The 25,766-nt window shown below is 34.7% G+C and overlaps 3 protein-coding genes and 1 pseudogene across 5 annotated transcripts; 2 read left to right on the plus strand and 2 right to left on the minus strand.

The window, feature by feature from the left end:
* The first annotated feature begins 1,845 nt into the window (after positions 1-1,845).
* On the plus strand, positions 1,846-3,027 carry LOC111392468. Its single transcript, XM_023017821.1, has 3 exons — positions 1,846-2,028; positions 2,098-2,254; positions 2,765-3,027. The coding sequence occupies exons 1-3, from the start codon at positions 1,846-1,848 to the stop codon at positions 3,025-3,027; spliced, it is 603 nt and encodes a 200-aa protein (XP_022873589.1).
* A 7,570-nt stretch (positions 3,028-10,597) lies between these two features.
* Positions 10,598-12,824, plus strand: LOC111394046 (receptor-like protein 12). Its single transcript, XM_023019829.1, has one exon. The coding sequence runs from the start codon at positions 10,604-10,606 to the stop codon at positions 12,821-12,823; it is 2,220 nt and encodes a 739-aa protein (XP_022875597.1). The 5' UTR covers positions 10,598-10,603; the 3' UTR covers position 12,824.
* Positions 12,825-14,709: 1,885 nt separating this feature from the next.
* On the minus strand, positions 14,710-20,439 carry LOC111393313 (protein PHOSPHATE STARVATION RESPONSE 1-like). 3 transcript variants are annotated; one of them, XM_023018779.1, is made up of 8 exons: positions 20,208-20,439; positions 18,418-19,285; positions 18,072-18,276; positions 17,910-17,986; positions 17,779-17,818; positions 16,711-16,768; positions 15,853-15,922; positions 14,710-15,365 (listed from the first exon to the last, which is right to left on the minus strand). In XM_023018779.1, the coding sequence occupies exons 2-8, from the start codon at positions 19,075-19,077 to the stop codon at positions 15,021-15,023; spliced, it is 1,455 nt and encodes a 484-aa protein (XP_022874547.1). In that variant the 5' UTR covers positions 19,078-19,285; positions 20,208-20,439; the 3' UTR covers positions 14,710-15,020. The 3 variants fall into 3 exon arrangements, with proteins under 3 accessions (XP_022874547.1, XP_022874545.1, XP_022874546.1); XM_023018777.1 differs by having other exon boundaries at positions 14,970-15,365; positions 18,418-19,290; positions 20,208-20,438; XM_023018778.1 differs by having other exon boundaries at positions 14,970-15,365; positions 18,418-19,293; positions 20,208-20,438.
* A 2,678-nt stretch (positions 20,440-23,117) lies between these two features.
* LOC111394047 lies at positions 23,118-25,331 on the minus strand (annotated as a pseudogene).
* Positions 25,332-25,766: the final 435 nt, after the last annotated feature.

The following is a 25,766-nucleotide window of genomic DNA, read 5'->3' on the forward strand; positions in this document are numbered from 1 at the left end:
GGCCAGCAACCGCTAATCCCTCATACAGTGGATATCGAACGAAGTACCAAGTCTCCTAAAGCAAAGAACTTTTTTCAAGAGTGGAAACGAAATATTGAAATTGCTCAGAGTTATCTTGAGAAAGCTCATAAACAATATAAAAAGGCTGCAGACCTAAAGCGCCGTTTAAACGTCTACTCCTGTCACTTAGGTTTTTGTTTAGAATGCTATTATAGGGGGTATTAGTCCTTCAAAAATCTTTCAAACTCACTGGTGTCCGTCCCCTGCATGAGCATTTGTAATTTTCTGCTTTCATCAATTGTAATATTCAGTTTTCATCAATCAATGTTCAATTTACTTTTAATGTATTCAAATTCTCTATTGTAAGTTTTCCACAAAATTGCAATCAAATTTTCTTTCGTCCCGACGCGACCGAGAAAAGGCGAAAGGTAGTCTAGCGAAGCAGACTACTGCCGCACGGTGTCCCTTTCTGTGCCAAGAAAAAAGGCACCCCGTGAAACTACGTCTGCAACTCAACTCAAGTACTCAAGACTCAACCACTTCTAAAAGACTAAAACCTACCGGCGATGACAGAGTGAGGCGAATGACACTGTGCAGCATCCTCCGGCTCTGGCTCCTGTAGCGGTTTTTTTATCATCGGACGGACTCGACATTCGGAAAGGTAAGAACTAAGAACTACCTTCTACCGAGTGCTAGTATTTTTAGATCCCGGATCTTTATCTTCTTTTTCTAAATTTGAAAAACTTTTAGGTCAATTTTTTAAGAAAACAGTGGCTGAATTTTGTTTCGCTCCTTTGCAGGTTCAGATATGCCAAAGAAGTATGTGATGTGATAGTGGCCAAATGTCTAACGGGGAGGTCGAAAACAATGGAGAAGGCGCAATCAGCTTTTTTGCTGTGGGTAGAGTTGGAGGCTGTTGAGTGTTGAGACAGTTTCTTACTTCTTGGTACGTTTTATATTCAAAATGCAGAAATTTAGTTTACCAGTCACCAGTGCAATGATGTGATCTGCTTTGCAATTTAGCTATGAGGAGCATACTTGGCATTATTAAATTTTATTTGATTAATTGAGCTATTAAACAATGTCTCACTTAAATAGTCGTAAAGATGATTTATATAAGTGATGCATACCTGAATTTGGATTTAGGTGCTTGCTGTATGTTAAATTATCTTATTTCATTTACTGTGTTATATTGTTGGAATGTTGTATAAAGGAAAAAAAGTTGTTTATCAAATATTTGTTTCAAAGAACTTTAGGTCAAATAGTTTAATGTGATGAATTTGTACACTGTTCTACATGTCTTAAAGAGCATTAATTCACTCATTGAAGTAAAGAAGGTTGCAAGAAATACCTTATTTCATTTACTGTGTTATGTTGTTGGAATGTTGTACAAAGGAAAAAAAAAAGTCAATTAATGTACTTCATTTGAATTAGTTAACTGTGGATGAATGATGATTATACATACAAAAAAAAAAGAGGAGGTAGAATTTAAAAGTAACTTCATTCTTATAGCAATAATGAAGTTGAATTTATTGAGTCGAAAATCAAAGGTTATCATTAAAATATTTAGCAAATAAAAAGTTTTGGGTGAGTGAGATTCAAAACTACAAATTGATTTATTTGTCTATTTGTTGCATCTTGGTGAATGATGGCTTATTCCAATTCTATTTGAATTTTTAATCTTAAATTAATCTAACTTGAGCCTCTTTTACTCTCAAATTTCAGTAAGTGTTTGCTGTTGAGTGGCTTGAATAAAATACTATGGCTCCTAAATATGCATCGAGAGCTCAAAAAAGGAAGAAGAAGGAAAGAGTAGAGGCATTAATTTGAAGCCAAGTTGGAGATATGGATAAATACTTTAATGGCAAGAAAAGAAAAGAGAAGGAAGAAACATCAAAAAATTTAACGATTGAAGAGCAACAAAATCAGAATGATATTGATAATGATCATGTTGATGAACAGAAAGAGAACAAGGAAATTATTGAACCTGAAAATATGGATGAGTCAAAACAGAATGATGAAAATCATGTTCAACAAGAAGATTTAAATTAAGAGAATTGCTTCTCTTTGAATTTTAATGATTCTGAAAATTGGAAGGACATTCACATTGATCAAAAGATAAGAGACTTTTTAGTTGAAGTGGGTCCGAAAAGAGCTGATAACATCTTCTTTCCCAGAGATGATAAGGGTAGACATTTTGAATCATCACAATATAAGCGATTAATGGCAAATGGCCAGACAACTGATAAAGATGGTTAGTGTATTCAATTTCTTTGGATAAGATCTTATGTTTTTGCTACAAGTTATTTAAGACAGAAAAAAATGGACAAAAATATTGGCCAATTGGGTAATGACGGATACAATGATTGGCATAATATGCATCGGCGTCTTACACATCATGAAGTGTCTAAGGAGCATATAGGTTGCATGATTAGTTGGATGGAATTGGAAAATAGGCTTCAAACAAAACATACAATTGATGAAAGCATACAATTGTCCATCAACAAAGAAAGAGAGCATTGGAGACAAGTGTTAACGAGAATAATTGCTATCGTGTAAAGACTCGCTAAAAGTACTTTGGCATTTCATGGAGATTATGAGCAACTTTATGTTGAGAACAACGGACTTTTTTTGTAAATGATAGAAATGGTTGCCGAGTTCCATCCAATAATGGAAGAACACATTCGACATGCCCAAGCACGCGAGATTCAATATACATATCTGGGCCCTAAGATTCAAAATGAATTGATATAAATGTTGGCAGGCGAGGTGGGAAGTGCAATTGTCACAAAAGTGAAACATGCAAAATATTTTTCCGTCATACTTGATTGTACTCCAGATGCAAGTAACGAAGAACAAATGTCTCTAGTAATACGATGCGTGGATGATTCGATAGACTCGCCGATGGTACAAGAATATTGGATTGAATTTTTGAAGGTGGATGATGCATCAGGATTTGGACTTTTCATCGAGCTTAAAAATGTGTTAAAGCATCTTGAGCTTGATATTGATAGTATAAGAGGTTAAGGGTATGACAATGGAGCTAACATGAGCGGGAGACATAGAGATGTACAAAAAAGGTTACTTGAAATTAATCCTAGAGCTTTCTATACTCCATGTGGTTGCCATAGCCTTAATCTAGCATTATGTGATATGGCAAATTGTTATTCGAAAGCTATGTCCTTTTTTGGAGTGATACAACGAATCTACACATTGTTCTCTTCTTCTCCGAAACGATGGAAATTTTTTAAAGATAAGGTTCAAGGTCTGACACTTAAGCCATTGTCGCAGACACACTAGGAAAGTCATGTGGAAAGCGTCAAGCCTATAAAAGAATAATCTGTACAAATAAGAGACGCTTTACTTGACTTGGCAAACATTGTTGAAGACCCTAAAACAAAAAGTGAAGCTGAGTCCTTAGCAATATATGAACTTGAAAATTTTGAGTTTTTGCTTGACATAGTAATTTGGTATAAGTTGTTGCATGCAATCAATACTGTGAGTAAATTTTTTCAAGCCGAAAACATGGATATTAATGAAGTCATCAAAATTTTACAAGCACTTATTTCATTTCTCGAAGATTATAGAGGATCTGAGTTTGCCAGTGCCATGGATGAAGTGAAACAAATGGCAAGTGAAATGGGAATTGAAGCTGTATTTCAAAAGAGACGTAGCATTCGAAGAAAGAAACAATTCGATGAAAGTGGCACTGAAGAGATAACATACTCGGCTGAAGATTCTTTTAGAGTTGAGTATTTTCTCTTTATAATTGATCAAACTTGATCATCACTTCAAACTCGTTTTGAACAATTTACACATTATGAAGAGATATTTGGATTTTTGTTTAACATGGATAGATTAAAGAGTGTGCCAGTTGGCAGTTTGCTGAAATCTTATATGAATCTTGAGTAGTATTTAGAACATAATGGACATTCAGACATTATAGGTGATGATTTATGTTCGGAGTTGATCGTCTTGAGGTGCTATTTAACTAGCGAAACAAAAAGAGCAATTGATGTGCTACATTACTTGAAGAAAATGAATGGTTGTTTTCCGAATGCTTGCATTGCTTACAAGATTTTGCTCACCATTCCGGTTACAGTTGCATCAGCAGAAAGAAGTTTTTCCAAGTTGAAATTGATCAAGACTTATATCCGATCAACTATGTCACAGCAAAGATTGAATGGTTTAGCTATGTTATCAATTGCAAAAGAAATGGTTGAACAACTCGAATATACAAAATTGATTGATATTTTTGCCTCAAAAACTGCAAGATGAGCTGTATTTAAGTGATCTTTTAGAACATTTTCACGTTGTTATTCGATTATAATATACATATTTTAAATATTCATTTTTTTGATTTTATGTTGACAAATTTAGTTCCTTAAATCTCTTATAAATGAAAAAAATTAATTGCTTGCTATAATTTATGGGCCCAAAATTTGAATTTCGCCTCAGACCCTGCAAAACACAGGTCCGACCCTGATTATAGTAATCTGGCCTTAATTTTTCTTTTCTTTTCTCTGTTGGGGAAGATAAAAATGAATATCAAATCGTTATAATTTCTTGTGAACGCGTTCAGACTGGGACATTTTGAATTGCATGCCTGACTTCCTATTTATTGTTGTTGGGACCGATTAACCAATAATGCAGGAATTGTGATTAATGACTTCCACTTGTTGTAATTGAAGTATTGAACAAGATCACAAATAACCCAAGAACAAGATTAAAGTAAGTAAAAGAAGAAACGGCAGAAGGAACGATGTTTTATTAATTCACTATGAAAGGAGAGCACATACAACAAACGACTTCTTAACAATACTAAAAGAGGAGCATTGTATTTATAGTATAAAATCTAGCCCTAAAAGAGTCCCAAAAAAAGTAAGAAATCTAATGTAATTTAGACTCCTATTTGAGTCATACTTCTAACAATCTCCACCTTGACTCAAATTCCAGTGCAACGAACGAAACTCCAAAATTTTTCCACCTTGAGAAATAATCCTTCTGCATCAAAATGAACTGACCAATCTCCTCAACGCAATAATCAAACTCTCCACGATAACACGTTTCCCCGCCCGGCGTCCACAAGCGACACCAAACCCAAACTCGGGTACCCAAAATTTCTCTTGGATTTAACAATCACTGGATAGGGTCGAAGCATACCCTGTAGCAGAAACCACACCAAATGCACAATCAGAAGGTCCCTTGCCAATATTATCACCTTCAATGATTTCTAAAACATTACAGACATCTTCAAAACTGTACCTACGCTCCATGAGTCCATTGGCATTACAAGAACACAGTGTACTCGCTAAAATTAGTGGCAAAGCGGAATCACCAACACTCTCTTGAGCAAAGTTCTTAATTGACCCAGAGTCAAACCCAAGAGGTACTGTACCAAATTGAATGTCCACCACGGTATTGAACTTGTCCAAATGTCTCTGAACTGGTTCTGCGCTCCCCTGCAAGATGTACAACGGGGATTTCCTCCGTCCCTCCAGTACAACCCGAACACCCCTTCGAACCTTCAAGACTCCACCTCCACCAGAAAATTTGTACCCTTTTTCATCCAAGGTACTTAGTGATATGAGATTCTTTGTCAAGTCTGGAACATGGCGAACCTGATCAAGTGTCCTCACTGTTCTATCCTGTAGCCTCAATCTGACCCGACCAATTCCTGCAACCCGGCAAGATTAGTTGTTTCCCATGACAACTCCACATTGCTTCACCGTCTCATATGTTTGAAACAAAGTCCTATTGGGACACATATGATACGAACAAGCAGAATCTAGAATCCACTCCTCAGGTTTGGATTCCCCGTCAGATTCAGCCAACATCACATCTCCATCATCACAAAAATTTTCAGCAATATTAGTCTCGTTCGAATTACCTGATTGCCCCACATGATTTGCATGTAAATCACATTTACCTTGTAACTTGTCGCAATCTTTCTTGATGTGTCATTTCCTCTTACAGTAATAACAATACACATTGCTGTACTTCACCTTCGATCTACCCCTCCGTCGATCACCATAAGTAACAAGAGCATCCCCACTCCTAGATGCAGGATCTCCAACCAACAACTCCATCTTCTCTTTTGAGAACAGGGTGTCGTATACCTTCTCAATGGATAACGTGTCACAACTATACAGAATAGTATCACGAAATGACGAAAAAGAATTGGGTAGCGAATACAACAAGACCAAGGGTAGATCCTCTTCATCATATTTTACCTCCAACGTCTCCAAATCTGCAACGATCTCCTTGAACATAGCAAGGTGGTCCTGCAGTGACCCTCCTTTCGCCATGCGATGAGAATACAACATCTGCTTTAAAGTCAGTTTGCTTGTCAAACTCTTTGTCATGCACAACTGCTCCAGCTTGAGCCACAAAGCAGCTGCTGTCTTCTCCTTCAAAACATCTTGTAGCAAATTGTTGGATAAATGAAGTTGGATTTGCGCTAAAGCCTTCCGATCCTTTCGTTGTTTCTCTTCCATAGACAAGTTTGCTGGCATCCTATCAAAACCCAGCAAAGCATCATCAAGATCCATCTGCGTCAACACAGCTCTCACCTTTACTTGCCACAGTGAAAATCTTGTATTGCGATCCAATAGCGGAATTTCATACTTCAACGAATTCATCTTTGAAAAATCTCAATCAAATCAGGAAGAACTTGCAATCTGCAATACCCAAAACTGAAAACTACCAAACGTGCAAGGGGCAAAATAGTCCAGAACCACAATTTTGCCCAAAACTGAAATTGGACACCACCACAAGGTCCGTCTCGTAGTCTGGAGAAAACTGCCTGAAGACACCGTCGTCGAAAAATGCCTCACGCGCCGCCACTCTCTCGCCGGAGTTACTACCGCCGGCGACTGGTCGAAAAACGTGCTGACGATCTATGACCCTTTTTGGACTGTTTCTGCCTGCTGAGTCCACTGGTGGTGTTCGTTTCTCCAAACTCTTTTTGGTTTGACCAGAAAACGCAAAAACAGATCCGACAAAAAATCGAAAAATTGGACAAATTCGTTTTCTGATTTTCTAGTAATTTTTAGACGATTTTCCGATCAATTTCAGGCCAAAAATCCACCAACAACCCCGCTCTGATACCACTTGTTGAGACCGAGTGACCAATAATGCAGGAATTGAGATTTAATGAATTCCACTTGTTGTAATTGAAATATTGAACAAGATCACAAATAACCCAAGAACAAAATTAAAGTAAGTAAAAGAAGAACTGACAGACGGAACGATGTTTTATTAATTCACTATGAAAGGAGAACACAATACAGCAAAAGGCTTCTTAACAATACTGAAAGAGGAGCCTTGTATTTATAATATAAAATCTAGTCCTAAAAGAGTCCCAAAAAAAGGTAAGAAATCTAATGTAATTTAGACTCCTATTTGAGTCACATTTCTAACAATTGCTGTTATAAAAGAAGAATTAAACGAGGAAATGCAATGTCACATTCAGCAAAGCAGGCATGGAAACATCATAATAGTACTTATTTTTCTTCTTTATATTCTTCTGTTCTCTTTAATTCCACTAGAAATTGAATCATCTGTGAAAACAAAAGCAGAGGCTCTTGTAAGATGGAAGAACACCTTATTATCTCATGATTTTTACCATTCATGGAACCTCAACAACCATACGAATCTCTCCATATGGCAAGGAATTGTGTACAACACTGGGGGTTCAAAACTGAGGTAAAATTTATCTCATGCAAACATTAATGGCACACTCCAACAATTCGATTTTCCGTGGCTTTGAATCTCACACATTTCAACCTCAAAAATTAACATCTATAATTGGCAGTCTCCCCAACCTCACTTGTAATATTTAGAGATTTCCAGGCCTGGAAAGAATGGCAAGCAATGAATGGTAACAAACAAGGTCATATTTAAGGTCAGCTACATAAATACTTTTCACGACCCCAGTATAAGCCTTTGTTTGAATCCCATTTTGAGGGAAAGAATGCATTTTGAATAGTAGATTGATAGAAAATTTATGGTTAAAAATTAAGGAAAATTTTTTGGTTTGCGTGTAATATTATTTTATTGAAGAATGTATAATTGAAAATGAGTTTTAAAAAAAGGAATTTTGGAAGGATGAGGATCAAACAAGGGCTAAATATCACTTCGTACATCTCCATAAATAGACATTGCACTTTCTTTGCAACTTCGTTGCTTTCCGTTTGGTGTATTGTTAATTTCCACAGATCTTCTCAACTTATTAGTCTTCTACTACGTGTCTTGACCTGTCCATTTCTTTCTGTAGTACTTCAAGACTTTTCTCTCCTGTGAATCTTTCTGGAAACGGTTGGATTCATCTTGCAACTACGTGAGTTTTCTTGAAATTATCGTAATTTCCACGTTCTTGAAGACTTCTCTCTCCAGCTTATCTTCCTGGAAACTGAAGACCTCTCTATCCACACTTCTCTCATATAAATAAGGTGGTCGAACAGTTTTAATGAGACCATATAAAACTACTCCATAAACCAAATCAAAAGTTGACTAGATTCCTCAGCAGCTGGATGTACATTCAGAAATATTATTGACTAATCGTAGCCAAGACGGATCTAGCTGCTCGAGTGAGTTAGGGCGGAGCGTGGAGCATTTATCAAACACCGCCCAATATAACGATATTGTTTACTAATATTTAATTAATTTTTATTAAAAGAATCTTCAATCAATAAATAAAAGCACTAAAATGTAAAATAATACAAATATTAAAATATAATTCAGTACAACCCAAAATAATAAGGAATAAAAATACATTTTTTGAGTCATATACCTATTATCTAATTTCAAATTTTTATGAATTTAAGCGAGACAAGATGAAGTTTATATGTACTGGTTAATCGATAAAGACAAAAATTTAAAAACAATGAATTTTAGAGCTATTTTTGCCCTCAAAAAGTAAAATATTTTTCAAACTCTTAGAAGAACAAAGAATTTTACAAAATAAATTGATAAAACTTAACAATTAAAGTATATATTATGAAATAATAATTTCAGTCAATAAATTTTTAAAGCAATGATTTTTAAAGCAATTTTTACCAAAAAAAAAAAAAGAAATCTTTTTTTTTCAAACTCTTAAAATAATAAAGATCAATAATTAAATAGTCCAAATTTGAATTTTACAAAATAAATTGATAAAATCTAATAATAAAAGTATATACTATGAAGTAATAATTTGAGTTAACAAATTTTTTTAAAGAAATTTTTTAGAAACAAAAACTAATAATATAGAATTGTTTAATTATTATTTATTGTGTTAAAAAATTAAAAAGAAGAAGAGGAGGTGAAGGGATTCGAATCCCATACCTCTTATATGATAAAAATGGAATTCCCAATTGAGATACAAAGCTATATCAGTACTAGTTAAAACAAAATAGTATACAATTATTTAACTATTATTTATTGTGTTTGAAAAAATAAAAGAAGAAGTGAAAAGGAGGGGAGTCGAACCGGGTGCCTCTTACTTGCAAAACCAAAGTTCTACCAAATGAGCTACAATCATAATTGTGAATAATGATACAATTTTACATATTTAGCATAATAACTTCATCAACATGAAATTCCTTTCCTGCTAGATCCAGCAGAGGCGGCCGCGCCGGCTCACCGGGTGCTGGCTCCGCCCCTTCGTGGGTGAGAAAAATGTGCAAAAGGCTCAACTTATTAGACATACATGCATGGAGCAAAAAGGGGCGCATTTTCAAACCAAATTTTCTCAGTATGTCATAAACTTAAAATATTGCATGTCAAAGAAATTCAAGTTTTGGCAGTCGAAAGTAACAAATTAAGTTGTTTATGAGATAAAGTTGAGGAGAACACAAGGCAATGTCCATAAGAATTCACCCCGACTACTGAGCATATTTATCGAGAGAATTTCCCACCTTTAAGGGGTTCTTTCTCGGTTGCATCATTAATGATTCGGTAATCTCTGATTCCACCTTTGAGTTTAGGTGTTGCAATACTCCCCAGGCAGAATGTTTCAAGCGTTATCTGGGCCCCTGATCTGAGTAGACCAAGGGCGAACCCTCATCTTTTGCAGCATGGACTGCCAGGGTATCTAGTTCTGTTCGCTCCTCATGCTTTCACACCACTTATAGAGATATTAAAACGCGTGCAATCCATTTGGCCGTTTAGAATATTATGGGTAAATAAAGTAGAAGTCGCTAGTTCAATATCTCATAGATGAATTTACAAATTTGTATCTTTAAGTACAAAGATGACCAAGTATTTCTAAGCTAAGACGGTCTCTTAATCATCTCATTTAGTTTGGAATTTTTAGATCTCATGGTGGAAGACTCAGAACTTTTTGATCTCTTAGTGGAAGACTCGAAGGTTAATTCTTCAGTTTCCATGGCCTCTGCACTTGACTGATCAAAGTTAACATTAAAGTAATCTGGCCTCAAGTTTTTCTTTTCATTCTTTTTGACTATTGGGGAAGATAAAAATGAATATCAGATCGTTATAATTTCTTGTGGACGCGTTCAGAATGGGACGCTTTGAATTGCATGCCTCTCTTCCTATCTACTACTGCTATATAAGAAGAATTAAACGTGAAATGCAATGTCACATTGAGCAAAGCACAGGCATGGAAACATCAAAAATAATCCCCATTTTCCTTCTTTATATTCTTCTTTTCTCTTTAATTCCACTACAAATTGAATCATCCGCGAAAACAGAAGCAGAGACTCTTGTAAGATGGAAGAACACCTTATTATCTCACGATTTTCTCGATTCATGGAACCTCGACGATCATACGAATCTATGTAGATGGCAAGGGATTGTGTGCAATACTGAGGGTTCGACTTCTGAGATAAATTTATCTCATGCAAACATTAATGGCACGCTCCAACAACTCGATTTTGCTTTAGTTTCAAATCTCACACATTTCAACCTTCAAAATAACAATTTCAGCGGGTTTATACCATCTACTATTGGCAGTCTCTCGAAGCTCACTATCTTAGACTTGAGCAACAATGAATTCCTAGGCATAATTCCACCGGAAATTGGAAATTTGACCGAGCTTCGGTACATTAGTTTATATGGCAACAGTCTCAGTGGTCCAGTTCCATATCAAATTAGTGATCTTCAAAAAGCATGGTACTTAGATTTTGGACTCAATATCTTAGAAACTCCAAACTGGTCTAAATTCCAAGGTTTCCCCTTACTGACACACCTCAGCTTTCACAGCAACAACATCACTTTGGAATTTCCTGATTTCATACTCTTGTGCCAGAACCTTACATATCTTGATTTGTCACGAAACTACTTGACTGGTGAAATTTCAAAATCATTATTCAGCAATCAGGGCAAGCTAAGGAAGTTGAAAGATCTTCGCTTACAGTACAACTTATTATCTGGTTCAATCCCAGATTTTTTCCATTTGATGCCCAATCTGGAAATCCTTGATCTATCTAAGAATTCATTTTCAAGTCCTATACCTCCAACGATCAGGAATCTAGCAAAACTTCAATTTCTGAAACTTTGCTCCAACAATCTTACTGGAACTGTTCCATCTGAGGTTGGAGATTTAGAAAAATTGCAATTTCTTGATCTCAGTGGAAACCATTTGAGTGGGCAGTTTCCCAAAACCATCTCTAAACTTAGTAGATTAAGGGTTCTTACTCTGAGCCAAAATAATTTTTCAGGTAACATTCTATCATTCATTTGCAATGTTAGTTTCCTTGAATATCTTTTTCTTGATCATAATAGTTTGGAAGGAACAATTCCAAATTGTTTCAAAAACTTGATCAGTAAAGGGCTGAAGTTTTTGAATTTGATGAATAATCATTTTCATGGCACAATTCCTGCAATATCTCCGAAAGGATGTAAACTGAAGCATGTTATCTTATCCAAGAATCAATTGAAAGGATCATTTCCCCAAACCTGGAGAAACTGTAAGCTGCTGGAAGTCGTAGATATCGGACACAACAAGATAAGTGGCCCTTTCCCTGGATGGATGGGAAGTCTTCCAGAGCTTCGAGTTCTTATATTGAAGTTCAACAAATTCCATGGTCGAATACCTGCTTCATCAAAGGCAAGGCTACCCTTCTCTAAGTTGCGAATTCTTGACATCTCCCATAATGAGTTCAATGGACTTCTACCAATTGGATATCTAGAACAATTCAAAGCCATTATGAATGTGAGTGAAAAGGAAAAGGAAATGGAAATATACCCATATTATACATATCCTTTAACCATTTTGTTAAAAGAGATCGAGCTTGAGTCGATTCTCATCAGAAAGACCTATACAAGCATTGATCTATCCCACAACAAATTCCAAGGAGAGATTCCAAGTTCAATAGGAAAACTTAAGTTCCTACGATCTCTGAACTTATCTTATAACAATTTTACCGGCCATATCCCACCATCGCTAGAAAATTTGACTTCACTCGAAACATTGGACCTTCGTTCAAACCAATTGGCAGGACAGATTCCCTGGCAATTAACTAGATTGACATTTTTGTCAGTCCTTAACCTTTCATACAATCATCTTGTTGGGTCCATACCTGTGCAAGAGCAGTTTTTAACATTTAACAACGACTCATTTGTTGGGAACTCAGAATTATGTGGACGCCCCTTGACAAAGATATGTAAAAATGATGAAGTACAGACGAAGCTTCCCATGTTGCTGGGACAAGATGATGAGTACGACATTTTAGATGGATTCACATGGCAAGTTGTTCTCCTTGGGTACGGATGTGGAGTATTACTCGGATTGGTTGTGGGATATGTTACCTTTAACTATGAAAAGCCTAAATGGTTTATAGAATTTGTTTATGGAATCTACAATATCGTTCGACTTTAGCTTGGTGAAGAAGAAATAAGCTTACAAACATGAATATATGGTTTTCGAATTTTAGTTGCAAATATGCTGTTTAGCAAGTAAGTTTAGCACAATCCATACTATTTCGGATAGCATCGATTGATATCCATTGCCTTTATTAGGTTCATCCTAAGCGTCTCTTGTGTACAAAAAGGTGGCTTCATTTTCATTTCAAAACAAAAATTTCAAAGTGTCATGTACTTAACTCAAAAACTGCATATCATTCAAAGAAATACAAGTATATGAAAGTCAAAACTCAAGGAAGTATATATAACTCTTCTGAGGAAGTCTCAAGGTCGAAATGCTGATGAGATGCCTATTCTATATGCTGTCAAGACCTACTGGAATAATTCCGGTTTTGGCTGAGCATTCTGATTCAGTTTCTTCTTTTAAATGCATACCGAACACAACCGGCAAGTACAGGGTTAGAGAGTTAAAATCAAGAATTGATGTACAAATGGAAGGGGACATCAGAGTTAAAACTAACAACTAGAGAAGAAGGATCGAGTTTTGGATGCATAAACATAAATAAGGAGATACTATCTCCATTACACAGAGAAACTAAATTTGAAAAATGAGGGATTAACTAATTTCAACTTTGACAACTCAGAATTGTGAGGATTAACATTGACAAATAAATGCATAAATGACAAAAGGCACAGCCAAAGCTTCCAAAAGAAGATGATTTTAATACTTTAGATGAATTTACGTGGGAAGTGGTTCTAATGAGGTATCGATGTGGAATGTTATTCGGTTAGATAGAAGGATAGTAGTCTTTATATGAAATAATGTTATTTAACATCACTGATGCTAAAACATCATCCCCGTAGATGACATTAAATAATAAATTTAATTAAAGTGCTATGAAACACATCTAATTGGACTTGCATATACTGTCACATAGGATAATATTTTAGCATCAACAGTAATATAGCATTACTCCTTAAAAGCCTAAATGGTTAGTAGTGGATGTAAGTGGCATTGATCTTGTGCCCGCGGCCTACAAGAAACGAGTTGGTGGTGGAAGAAGAATAAGCTTTACATTTTCCATTTTTATTTTTATATTTTTAAATTTCTGAGTTTGTGTTTATTTTTTAATAATTTTAGTTAAGAATATATTTACCGTTTTACCCTTCTTAATAATAGTCCAATGAAATCTTATTTTTTGGTCAACTAACAAACCCTTGGGTAGATTGGGCAGATTCCTCCCAAGGCCCTTGTATTGCCTAATTTCATAAAGGTTTGGGGATTCGGCTCCATTACACTTTTTTCTCTTTTCTTTTTTTTTTTTTTCCTTTTTTTTTTTAAAATAATATTGTACGGCTAACAATTCATTTATTTTCAATTTGACCCATTTACTATGTATTATTTGATTGAATAATCCTTTATATTGGAATGGATGAAGAGTCAAAAGGTTAAATCCACGCGAGGGGATGAGTCAAGCGAATTTTGAATTAGAATTCTAAACTTTTGTCCATCCTTCGTCATAATAATACCTCAAGGTTTGTCGCGATAACTTGGCATTATGGCATATCTACTATACGCCCATTCACTAAAATATGTCTAACTAATTGGCGGGCTGCAGGGATAGTCAAAGCCATATCCAATCGAAAAAGGATGTTATCCAAATGCATTTCAAGTAATTGTCATAAAACCTATAGTGTCATTTAGCCAAAATTAATAATGTTACATCACACACGATATAATCAAGATAGAAATGAATACTGGTAAACAGCCTTAATCATGAACCTCTCTTTTAATGCATAGCGAAATAAAGAATATGAATGGAGTGACTTGATTTAAATATAAACACAAATGCAACGATCATGATTGTAACGAAAGTTAATATAAGCGAAACCCTCAGCGGCTGGATGTACATGAAGAACATATTATTGATGAATAACAAGTACAAAGCTTAACTCTCACAGAGATCATAATGCTTACCATGGAGCAAAAAGGCGGCTTCATTTTCAAACCAAAATTCCTCGGTCGGTCATATACACGACTCAAAGACAGTATGAAAGAAGAATTGAAGTATTTGACAAGCAAAAGTCACAAATTAAGTTGCTTATAAGCTAAAAGTTGAGGAGAACACAAGCCAATGCCCATAAGAATTCATCCTAAGGACCACGGAGTTTACAGTTCCTTGTCAATTCAATCTTGAGAGGAGTTAGAAAAACTAACTATGCACTTTAGCACGCTTGGATGGTGGCAAATTGGAGGAGCCAGCTACATTTGCCTCACAATATCCAGCAACTTCAGTCGCCTGATCTTTATGTTTCTCTCCCCCATCCTGATAATTTTCCCCTGCTGATCTCCCTCCTGTTTCGCAATTGTCGACTGGTACTCCTGAATCATCTTTGGAGGGAGCATTTCCCACTGCATCTGTGAACTCCTTTAATGGGTTCTCAGTTGCAGATGAAGTCCCCTTCAGCAAGTCCATACCCGATTTACACTGCTTCTCAAACATCATCTGAAGGTGACGCCCTTGTTCTTCTATTCTGAGTTGCAAATTTCTTTGAATCTGCAGAAGGATAATTAGAAATTATGTGTGAAGGGAATAACCAAAACTGCTAGAGTCACACTCGGAAATTTAATCCTTAATTTGCCTTTGAATATGTACATTAAAACACCAGTTGTAAAATCTTGATAAAGCTACAGCATTTTCACAAGGTTGCAGATTTGACAATAGGGATCTTATCAAACAAGACAGTAACAATGCAACCTTAAGATACTTTACCATCCACAAATTGAATGATAGTTGAAAAAAGATCCCTCAATAAATTGCCAAGACGTGACAATAATACAAGACTGCTTTAGTACATATTTATATACATTTCAGGATTTCTGAAATATTTGTAGCAATTAATCATGCTCACAGCAAGAAGTGTGGGTAATCAATATATCAATTAGTAAATGTCGCATCATCCACATACGACTTGGGAATGTAATATATGGATATATTATATGCCATCTTCAAGTTAAAACCAATATGCTGTATGAATTCATACCTCAAGCTGCTCATGAAGCTGCTTTTGGACTTCCATTTGCATTCTCAAAGCTTCAGTGATCTCAATGCCCCTATTCGAAAACAGACAAGCACACAATCAGGCACAAAACATTGGGGATATAGCAAACAAAAAAGAAATTCAGTTCAGTTATAAATGCATCCACATCTTTGCAATTTTTCTAAGATATTAAACTTCAAAATATTTGACAAGTTCCTCCATTCTCGTTGAAAGCACAATTATATTTGTTAAATCCAGATCATCCACACACGTCACAGATTAATCTTCCGGCTACTAATATATTTCTGAATACTATGGACTTTAGGACAACAGACATCCATATTTTCTAACAAACTACTTAATCATAATGTATAATTCCGTGTCATAGATCAGCACTATCATCCCTCAATCTCCTTTTAGGAATTGAAAGTATATTAATCCTGTTCTCTCGACAAAATCCAAGAGAGATTATATCTATCTATCATCCATGTTATTCTATGAGAATATCTGGGAGAAGAACACCATAGGGCAAAGATATGAAGTGTGGTTGTCAATGTTTGGTCCCCGGTAGAAATGCAGAAGGCAAGGCAAACAATCGCACAATGGAAAGAAGAAATGAGGCACATCTCTATTCAAAAAATTAAAAGAAGCTGAGTGCAGCAAAGGAGGTTCCTCATCCTACAAACACGGGCAAAGCCAGAAAATCAGAAGAGGAGGCAAATTTAAGGGAACACATTTAGACTAAAAGTTCTATTGAAATTATTAAATATCATGCTCAGAGGTTCAGATGCAATTGATTCTCCAAATCCAAAATCTACACCAACTGCAAGCCATGAACTTTAAGTAAAAGAAGTAACTTACGTTTTCATGTCTAGAGATGACAGATCTTCAATAGAGGTCGGGTTTTTTTCTGAAGATTCTGCAAAGGAATAAATAGGTTTCTTAAAGTGACAACAAAGATTACTCTTCATATGTATCGTAAACATATAGCATATCCAAAAAGCCAATGACAATCATGAACCGGAGACATCATTGAAGATGGTCTGTTTGTGATTAATGCTAAGTGAAACAGGGTGATAAGAAAGATATGTTCATGGTACAGGCATCGCGTTCAAGTTCAAGAGTTATGAAGGGACGATTTTGAACTTAAATTTTTTGTGGTGAACCCTTTTTTAGTATCGTAGCAGCATAGAGATACAAAGTGTTGTAATATGCTCAATTCTAACTTTAAGGCCCGTTTGGGAGGGATTTTGAGAATTGATTTTTTGACCGTTAAAAGAAAAGGAAGTTCATCTATGAGAGAAGAAGTCAAAAATTACGATTGGAATAGTGAAATAACGGTCAAAAAATCAATTTTTTGGGATAAAAAATCCCTCCCAAACAGTCTCTTAATATCTAATTACGTGATATTCACTATTTAGCTTATTATGGGCTCGTTTGAGCCACATTATTTTCAAAAAAATATATTCTTCAACAGTAATTTGATATCATTTCGACCATACATTTTTTAATAAAATAATATTACACGCAGATCTAAAATTTTTCCTTATTTTTTAGCCACACATTTTCCATTGATTTGATATGAATAATACATTTTTTCACTAAAATGTGGCTCAAACATGGGGTATATGACAATATATATCTGTGGGGTTTCTATGTGTGTGTGTGTGTAAAGATAGATATGTTGTATATGTATCGAAATTAGTCACGGTGACAATTCTAGCAGATTGAACCATAAATGGCATTTACACTGAGCGACATTAATTACTGCGTATAAGAATTATTAACTTCAGCACATAAAATGGATTTGGCTCAGATGAAATTTGATTATTTGTTAAAGATTATGAACTTATAGAATTAAATATTAGAGCACTGATTGCAATAAGAAACTATATAAATCAAAATATAAAAATTATAGCAAATGCACACCTTCTGTTGTATCTGGTTTGTATCTAGCTGTTCGGTATTTCTGCAGTTCAGGAAAAAGATAACAAACTGAGTAGACAGGGATCCACCAATGCAAGTTAAGAAAATGGTCATGACAGAAGAATACAACAAACCTGTAGGTGGCTTTTTACGTGATAGATGGTCAAACCTTCAACTTTCATTCGCTTTAGGACACCCTTAGGAGTGGCTCCTGTGGTCAATAATAGAATGAGTGATGTGAGTAGCTGCCAGATATTTTATACCAAATGACTTTTAAGTGTTAAAGGAAGAGTTACTTTCACTTCCACCAAGCTTGTTGACTGCCTCCACAAAGGCTTCATGAAGTTCTGGTGTCCAACGCATTCGTTGCTTGGTTTGAGCACAATTTGCAGAAGATGATTGAGCAACAGCCGTGCAAGTTTCTCCAGGTGTAACTGGGAGCTGATTATTGGGATGCTGTATTGAGAAATTTGTTGGCAGATTGGACATATGATGATGTATCTGCATTAACAGAACAAGGATCAAGAACCTAGTCAATTCCTTCTCTATTGTACAAAAAATAATAATAATAATAATAAATTATAAAAAAATAAAATAAATAAATGTAAGAAGAGATGGATGAATAAAGAAAATAACATCAACCTTTGGTTCTGGAACTGCTATACTTGCATCAGCAAGGAGCTCGTTCAAGTCAGCAGTCAAAGCACCATTATCAGTGATAAGCTGATCAGCCCATTCCTGCCAATCATTATGTTTAGTAAGATCCTCAGATGGAATGGCAATGCCACCGTGGTTGCTCCTTTCTAGTTGATTATTCTGGATAGACGAACTTATCGGATAATCAAGAAAATCAGGCAGCGTATCTGTACACCAAGAGGGGTTGTTTTCTTCCTTGTCATAGTGACTTGATGCTGTGGATCGAGGAACTTCAGAATCAACAGAATCAGGCAACACAAGTGATGTCCCACTATTAGTTGATTGGGATATGAGATGAGATTGCCTTGGATGGTTTTCTTGTTGTGGGACAGATGAAAAATGAAGATCGGTAGAAAATCCCGAGGATGAAGAAAATAAATGGCCAACTACCCCACTGTTGGATGACATTGGTGAAATAACAGCTGGAGAATGTTGCATGAGTTCCCTCTCCATGGAGACCTGATGGGAGTCTGTTAGTTTAGGATATCTTTCTCCCAGAGGAGTTGGCAGTACAGGAAAAGAAGAAGGCATCGTCCCAGAAATGCCAAAGTTACTAAGTTGTCTTGCACCTGATCTTTGAATAGATAAAGAAGGTTTTGCATCCATCTTGACTTGTATAAATAGCAACTTCAGCTGACGTTCTACAAAATCAGGGTAATGGAAACATTCTTTTTCTAGATCTGCTCACAGTCTTGCCAGAAATTTTTGAGGATCAAAATGCTGAATGCATTATAAGCTCAACTCGAAGTCTTGGGTACGAATGAGAGCTTCTATTGTATGCTTCTATGGCACTATGACCAGCAGGTGAGAGCTTCTGTACTACTAGCAACAAAATCAGTCATGTCGTTCTCTCCCCAAAAATAATAGCAGAACCACGAATTATACACTAGACAATGTTAGATTCATCTAAAAACTTAACTTGACTTCACTTTTTTGCGTTATGATCCTAAGGTCATGTATCTTATAAAGTTCATTTTTACTCAGATAGGATATCCAAATACAAAAAATGTAAACTGTCCGAATATTATAATAGTACTACAATAACAATTAAAACCTGCACAGACAATTTTACATGGCATATCTCAAAAATTAATTGTTAAACATTTGGCCTTGTAGAGCTCGAAAACCAATAGCTTGTGAATTCACCTAAAATGAATGTATGACTAAATGAAGCCTAAAATTTGAAACCTGGAATGAAAGATAATGAAAGCACGTGTTGCAATGCATGTGAGAAAATATTGTAACTCATTGACAAGCATCATACTAATGATTAGAATTCATTTAATAAAGTTCTAGGCTATTCTATAACTCTACATTAGGATAAACTGCATAAAGCTATCATCTTTACCAAAAAAAATAAAATGTCAACCTCATATGATCATATCAATTCAACAGGCCTGAAAGCAAAATTAATTATGAAAATAAAATTAATAATAGGCAGGCATGCATAAAACAAAAGGAGAAAAAATACTCACAAAAGAAAAGGAAAAAATATATATATAATTCAATCCTGCCTTAACAAAAATAAAAATCCGAAGCGATCTAACAAATACACATGTGCAGATAAAAATCCATAAACTTAAAGAATCCAATCAATATTAATCAACAACCCCTTAAAAAGATATTAAAAATAAAAAATAAAAAATCGACGTGGGTCATCGTTGAAAAAATCTACCAATTACAATTACAGAAATTGCAACTTTGCATAAATATCGAAAGGGTATAGAAACTCTTACCTAAAATCGCAAAAGAATCACCAAATGATATTTGAACAGCTCCTTATCAAATTCTTGTGCGATTAAAAATCAAAGGGACACGCCCATATTAGTTGATCATAGATATACATACTTATACGTATAAAAAAAGATATACACGCGTGTGTGTTCTTTGTGGAATTCAACTGGCGTATGGGGAATTCCGTCACTGGCGAGTGCCCAAAAGAATTGAACGGCCTTACTTTGCCTCTTCTGTTTGGGTTTGGCTAATATTTAATACTCCGGGTGAACTCGGAAAACGCGAGTCAGTTAGCGCGTATACACCACGCTTGGTTTTTTATATTAAAAAACACAACCCTTAATTATGCCCCATTTGGTCCTTTTACATCTCATCAAATTAAATTAAGTCCATGTTTAAGTCACATTTTAGGAAAAAAATGCATTATTCATGTCAAATCAATGAAAAATATGTGATTAAAAATGAGAAAAAGTTTTAGATTTACTTATATATTATTTTATTGAAAAATGTGTGATTGAAACGATGTCGAATCACTGTTGAAGAATGTATTTTTTTTTAAAATAATGTGGCTCAAACAAGCCCTAAATTTTTCTTTTTCTTATTTTTAATAACACAATTTTTAATAAAATAATATTATACGTAAATCGAAATTTTTTCATTCTTTTACAACCATCCATTTATAAAAATAAAAAATAAAAAAATCTCTATTTTCCCCATTATAATCAAAATTAATTGGGGGGGGGGGGGGGGGAAAAACTGCAGCTTTTTTCTTGATTTTAAACATTTTAAATCATAATGTATACCTTTTAAATTTTAAAAAAATATATATATACGATAGTATGATCTATAGATAATTTTTAACCAAAAATCAAGTGTATGACCATGATTGACCATTTTTTCAAAATAGCAAAATGGTGTTTTAACATTTAATTAATTTATATTGAGATTCTAAACTTTTCAATAACATGTAATGTGATTCCAACTATTTAATAAATATATGCCAAAGGACCTCTAAAATTTCCATTGAAAAATTTGTCAAAAGACAAAATAATAAGAAAAAATTATAAAACAATCATTTATCTATATGTATTATTGATTCGTAGTTCTTTAAAGATTCCTATTAGGAGTAAGAAATTAAGTTGATGAAAAAAAAAGTGAGAGGCAGAGAGGAAGGAAATGAGGCGACTACCATGTCCGATACTACTATGATTGCAGCTCAAGCGACGACAACAATTGTAAGGCTTAACAGTTAAGGCAAAGGAGGTTAGTTCTATATGCAAAATTAGAGGTGGGTGGATAAGGGATGATGAATATTTTTTTATCAACTGACAAAATCTGTACATGTCCTTTCAATACACATTTATGAAATGGTTTGAAATCACATTGGACATTGTTGAAATGTTTGGGACAGTCGATATAATTTTTTCTTCATGCTTTGATATAATGAAATGTTAAAATATCACTTTATCCTTCTTAAAATTGGCCAAATTATGATTAAACACTTGACTTTTTGTCAATTGACGAATTTTCGAATAAAAACCATCCGATTCTCCTTGTATTTTTTAATTGTCATTTTTCAAGAAAAAAATCATAGTTATTATTTAATACATAATTAACTATGTATTTCTATTTAATTTTGAAGTTTATGGTGTGTCATGTTTGCAGGTCCCACTTGATTGGGTTGTGACAATACACTCTAGGGGTATGCAATTGGGGGTTCAAGAATTTTAATCTTTTAAGATATATTATTTTATTATAAATTTCATTATAAAAATATTATGCTCTTTCAGTTGGCCAAAGGGGCAACTGGGAAGCCACCGGATCTTTTTATGGGGTCGCACAAATCTGGTTCCTATTAACAGCAAAAAGTAGGTAGGACACGTGTCACTCAGTTAATGGGATGTTATTTCATAAAAATATAATAATTGGTTGCCCTAGAGCATGTCATTTGGGTAATTAATTAATTCGTTGGATTTAATTAGATAGCAATTGTTATGTCCAACCTTAGACCCTCGAATTCGAATCATATCCACAAATTATAGTCGACTTGATTCTTTAGTTCCCGAGTATCATGAGCCGAGTCGAGTTATCCACAAGTCAATCCATGACCCCAAAATGAGTTGGATCATGAGCTCGGTCCATAATTTATCTCAATTTGAACATGAACTACCTATAAATCAATTCGAGATGAATTGAGCCCAAGAGCCAACAAACGGTTCGGCGCCTTTGTCACCTCTAAATGTAGCAACATTGGGAAAAATCAAAATAGATGAATTATTTGAAAAATGAAAAATAAGTAAAATTGGATGGAAGAAAAAATAATTATGAGCAATTACCCAAAATTTTGTCCATGGAAAATAATGAAATGTGACCATAACTTTGCGTCACCAAAAGTGAACATTACAAGGATAGTCCTTTGCATCGACGAGTCCTGATGAAAATTATCAATTTATCTTGTATTTTAAATATTATTTTTTAATATAACATATTGAAACTGACATATTATCTAAGAATCGCGTAATACTCTCACCACACATATCTACGGGTGCACCTGCATGTACTTGCATGCATACACATTTGACAATTTACAAGTTTAAATGTGAAGTAATTATAACAAGTCGATAATATTAGAATCTTAAATAGAACATCACAAAGTGCATATATATACTTATACCACACCCAAAAAGCACTTCCACTGGCATAGTGCAATGGATATTATCCTTATTGAACAAATATTGCTTAGATTTTAAGAAACATAGTACAAAGAATTTGGAAACTCGAATGTTCTTTTAGCCTTTGGATTTCCATCAAAACTGCTCCATCGATCACCAATGATTCCCCAGATATTGTACCCCTCATTAACCAACTTTTGTCTAGCTTCTGCTTTGTAGTGTTGCTTGTATACTTCTGTTTTCATCACTCAGGTCCCCATTCCAAGTCAAAATAGTACGATTAAATTAAATGAAAATATGTACCCTATAACATCCATTAGTCACTAGGATCTTATACTAAAACAATTAATTTTTATTCGCTTGTATTGCTCTCTCACAATCCTGATTCACAGTTAAGTTTCTCCCATTTCACTCATTGCTACTATGGGAATCGTTTTTACTTTCTTTTCCTCTAACTATTAAGATGTTTCAGTTCGTCGGATTGGACATAGAATTAGAGCAAGTTGTGGAATGTACTAAGAGTCGGTATCACTTCATTTAAAAGCTTGTACTATTAGAAAATGAGCAAATTTAATTTTCAACATGTCTCTTTATATATATAGATTAAATTTATATTCAATTGTCTGGTGCAATGATCAACACAACTTGATTCTACTCATATCATGTTGAAACATTTCATTTAAAAGATTAAAAGTTAGATTCTCAATTCAACTAATATATAATTGGGAAAAACAAAGAAAAAAATTGTTGGAAATGTACCTTAATATAAGACCAGACCAGCCATGATATCCAACCTAGAGAAGGTTGTCTACAGTGGCATCTCTTAAGGATTCTCTTCTGGTTCAAATCAAAAAAAATCTTAAAGCCTCTTCCTTTAATCTCATGGAACAAGCTGAGTGTAGGATCAAGAACTGGTGCTTTGCAATTCTCCATCCAGCCTTCAAATGATGTAATATTCAATTTCTTCCCCCCTAAAACACTCATGATCAACACAATTAACTCTTATAGCTTGAGGACAATATAATTGAATTCTCATGCACAATATTTTATAAGGGGTTAGGGATGTCAAAGTGGGATGCACGGTATTAAGACTTGGATTTTCATTTTAAAATGTTTATTAAAGGAAATAGCCCAAGTTCTTATACGTTGATTTATTTTTTCAACTTTATTCGACGTGAAGTTGAAATTAACATGTCTCGCAAGATGATGACTCATTTGAACAAACCAATTTTAGAATCTTTGTGCTCGTTTGAGTCTTAGGACTTGTTCAATCCCCATTAAATTGGAAAAATGTATTTTAAAATAATAGATTAGTGGAGAATGTGTGGTTAAAAAATAAAGAAAATTTTTGAATTTGCATTTAATATGATTTTATTGAAAAATGTTTGGTTAAAAAAAAAAAAGAGAGAAAAATGTATTTTTAGAAAAATGGGAATCGAACAAGCTCTTAAGTTTCATCTAAAAAAAAATAAAACTTATAGAGAGGAGTAGCTAGCCCATGTTGCTTTATCTTCATCTTTATTTGATGTGGAAGTATGCCTCACTCGACGGCTACCTCAAACTACCTCATTGAAACAAACCAAGCAAAGCAATGGTGAACTAGGCTCAAACCAACTAGTCACAAGATCGAGTCGTGTCAAACATGAGCCATCCCAAGCCTTTTGGCACCAATGCGTGCTTGTTTGTTGTGTGTCTTTTATGTGCTTATAAATTGTGATTCCACGGAATATTTAATTAGTAAGTTGTGGATTTTACAAAATGTGTGAATAAAAAGTACTGTTTGGTCAGTTTAAGTTATAGCCCTCGTTTAGTAGTCATTTTTATCAAAATGCATTTTTCTCCCTCTTCTTTTTAATAACATATTTTTTATTAAAATAATATTACACATAAATCAAAAAAAATTTCTTATTTTTCATCCACATACTTCCATCAAATTACTATTCTAAAATGCATTTTTACCTAAAAATGGCAATCAAACACCCCTATAATTTAAGCTTTTCCAAACATACTCAATAGTAAAGCAAAACACAAAGTAAGAGGGGAGAAGGGAGGGGATTACCCAAATCCATGACTCTTGAAATATTGCACAGTGGACAACAATGTGTCATCAACATCAAAGATCCATGCACCTTTCCCTTCACCAACTTTCACAGAATTACAGCGACTACTCAAATACACTTGGCATTCTTCAATTGCCCTCTCACAATCTGCTTTGTACTGACTTGATCTCTTATATTTCCCTATGTAACCAATACATTCTTGAGGGACAACCTCAAATTGTCTTATGTTGTTCAACTCATTATTAATCCTCCAACTTTCACAGTATTTCTTCAAACCAGAACCAGAAACAACATTATTTTTCTTCCTTTGATTAAGAATGTTCCAATCTGCCATGCTGAGCAAATCAACAAGCTTATTACAGCTAAGAGAAAAATGGGTTTTCTTGCCATGTGAATATTGACAGGAGAGAGATCTGAGAAAGATTTACCTAATTTCATGAATATTTTTTGGGGCTACCTTAATGATTGCTCACATAGGCTGTGGGGTGTGTTATGTCGTGTCTTTATTCATAATGGGTTAGGTTTAATCAAGCATGAGATTTAGCACTAAAATATGTTAGATATTTTTCATCATTTTGTATGTATTTATTTTTTGTTTTGCGAATGATTTGCCGTCCGGACTAGTGTTTGCCACTGCGCAACAGGGATCAACTTGCCCGATCAGGTTGTGGGGGCAACGCCCCCGAAAGGGAATTTTATTTTCAAAAGTTTTTGAATAGGTGCATCTGTTCATTTTTAACAGTCACTTCCAACAGATGTACGCAAGGATTTCAAGAGACACCTATTCAAACGGTTGCCTCAATTTCTATAAATTCTGGGCGAATTCTCG

This window comes from Olea europaea, chromosome 4 (genome assembly GCF_002742605.1).
Source record: "Olea europaea var. sylvestris chromosome 4, O_europaea_v1, whole genome shotgun sequence".
Classification (NCBI taxonomy): domain Eukaryota; kingdom Viridiplantae; phylum Streptophyta; class Magnoliopsida; order Lamiales; family Oleaceae; genus Olea; species Olea europaea.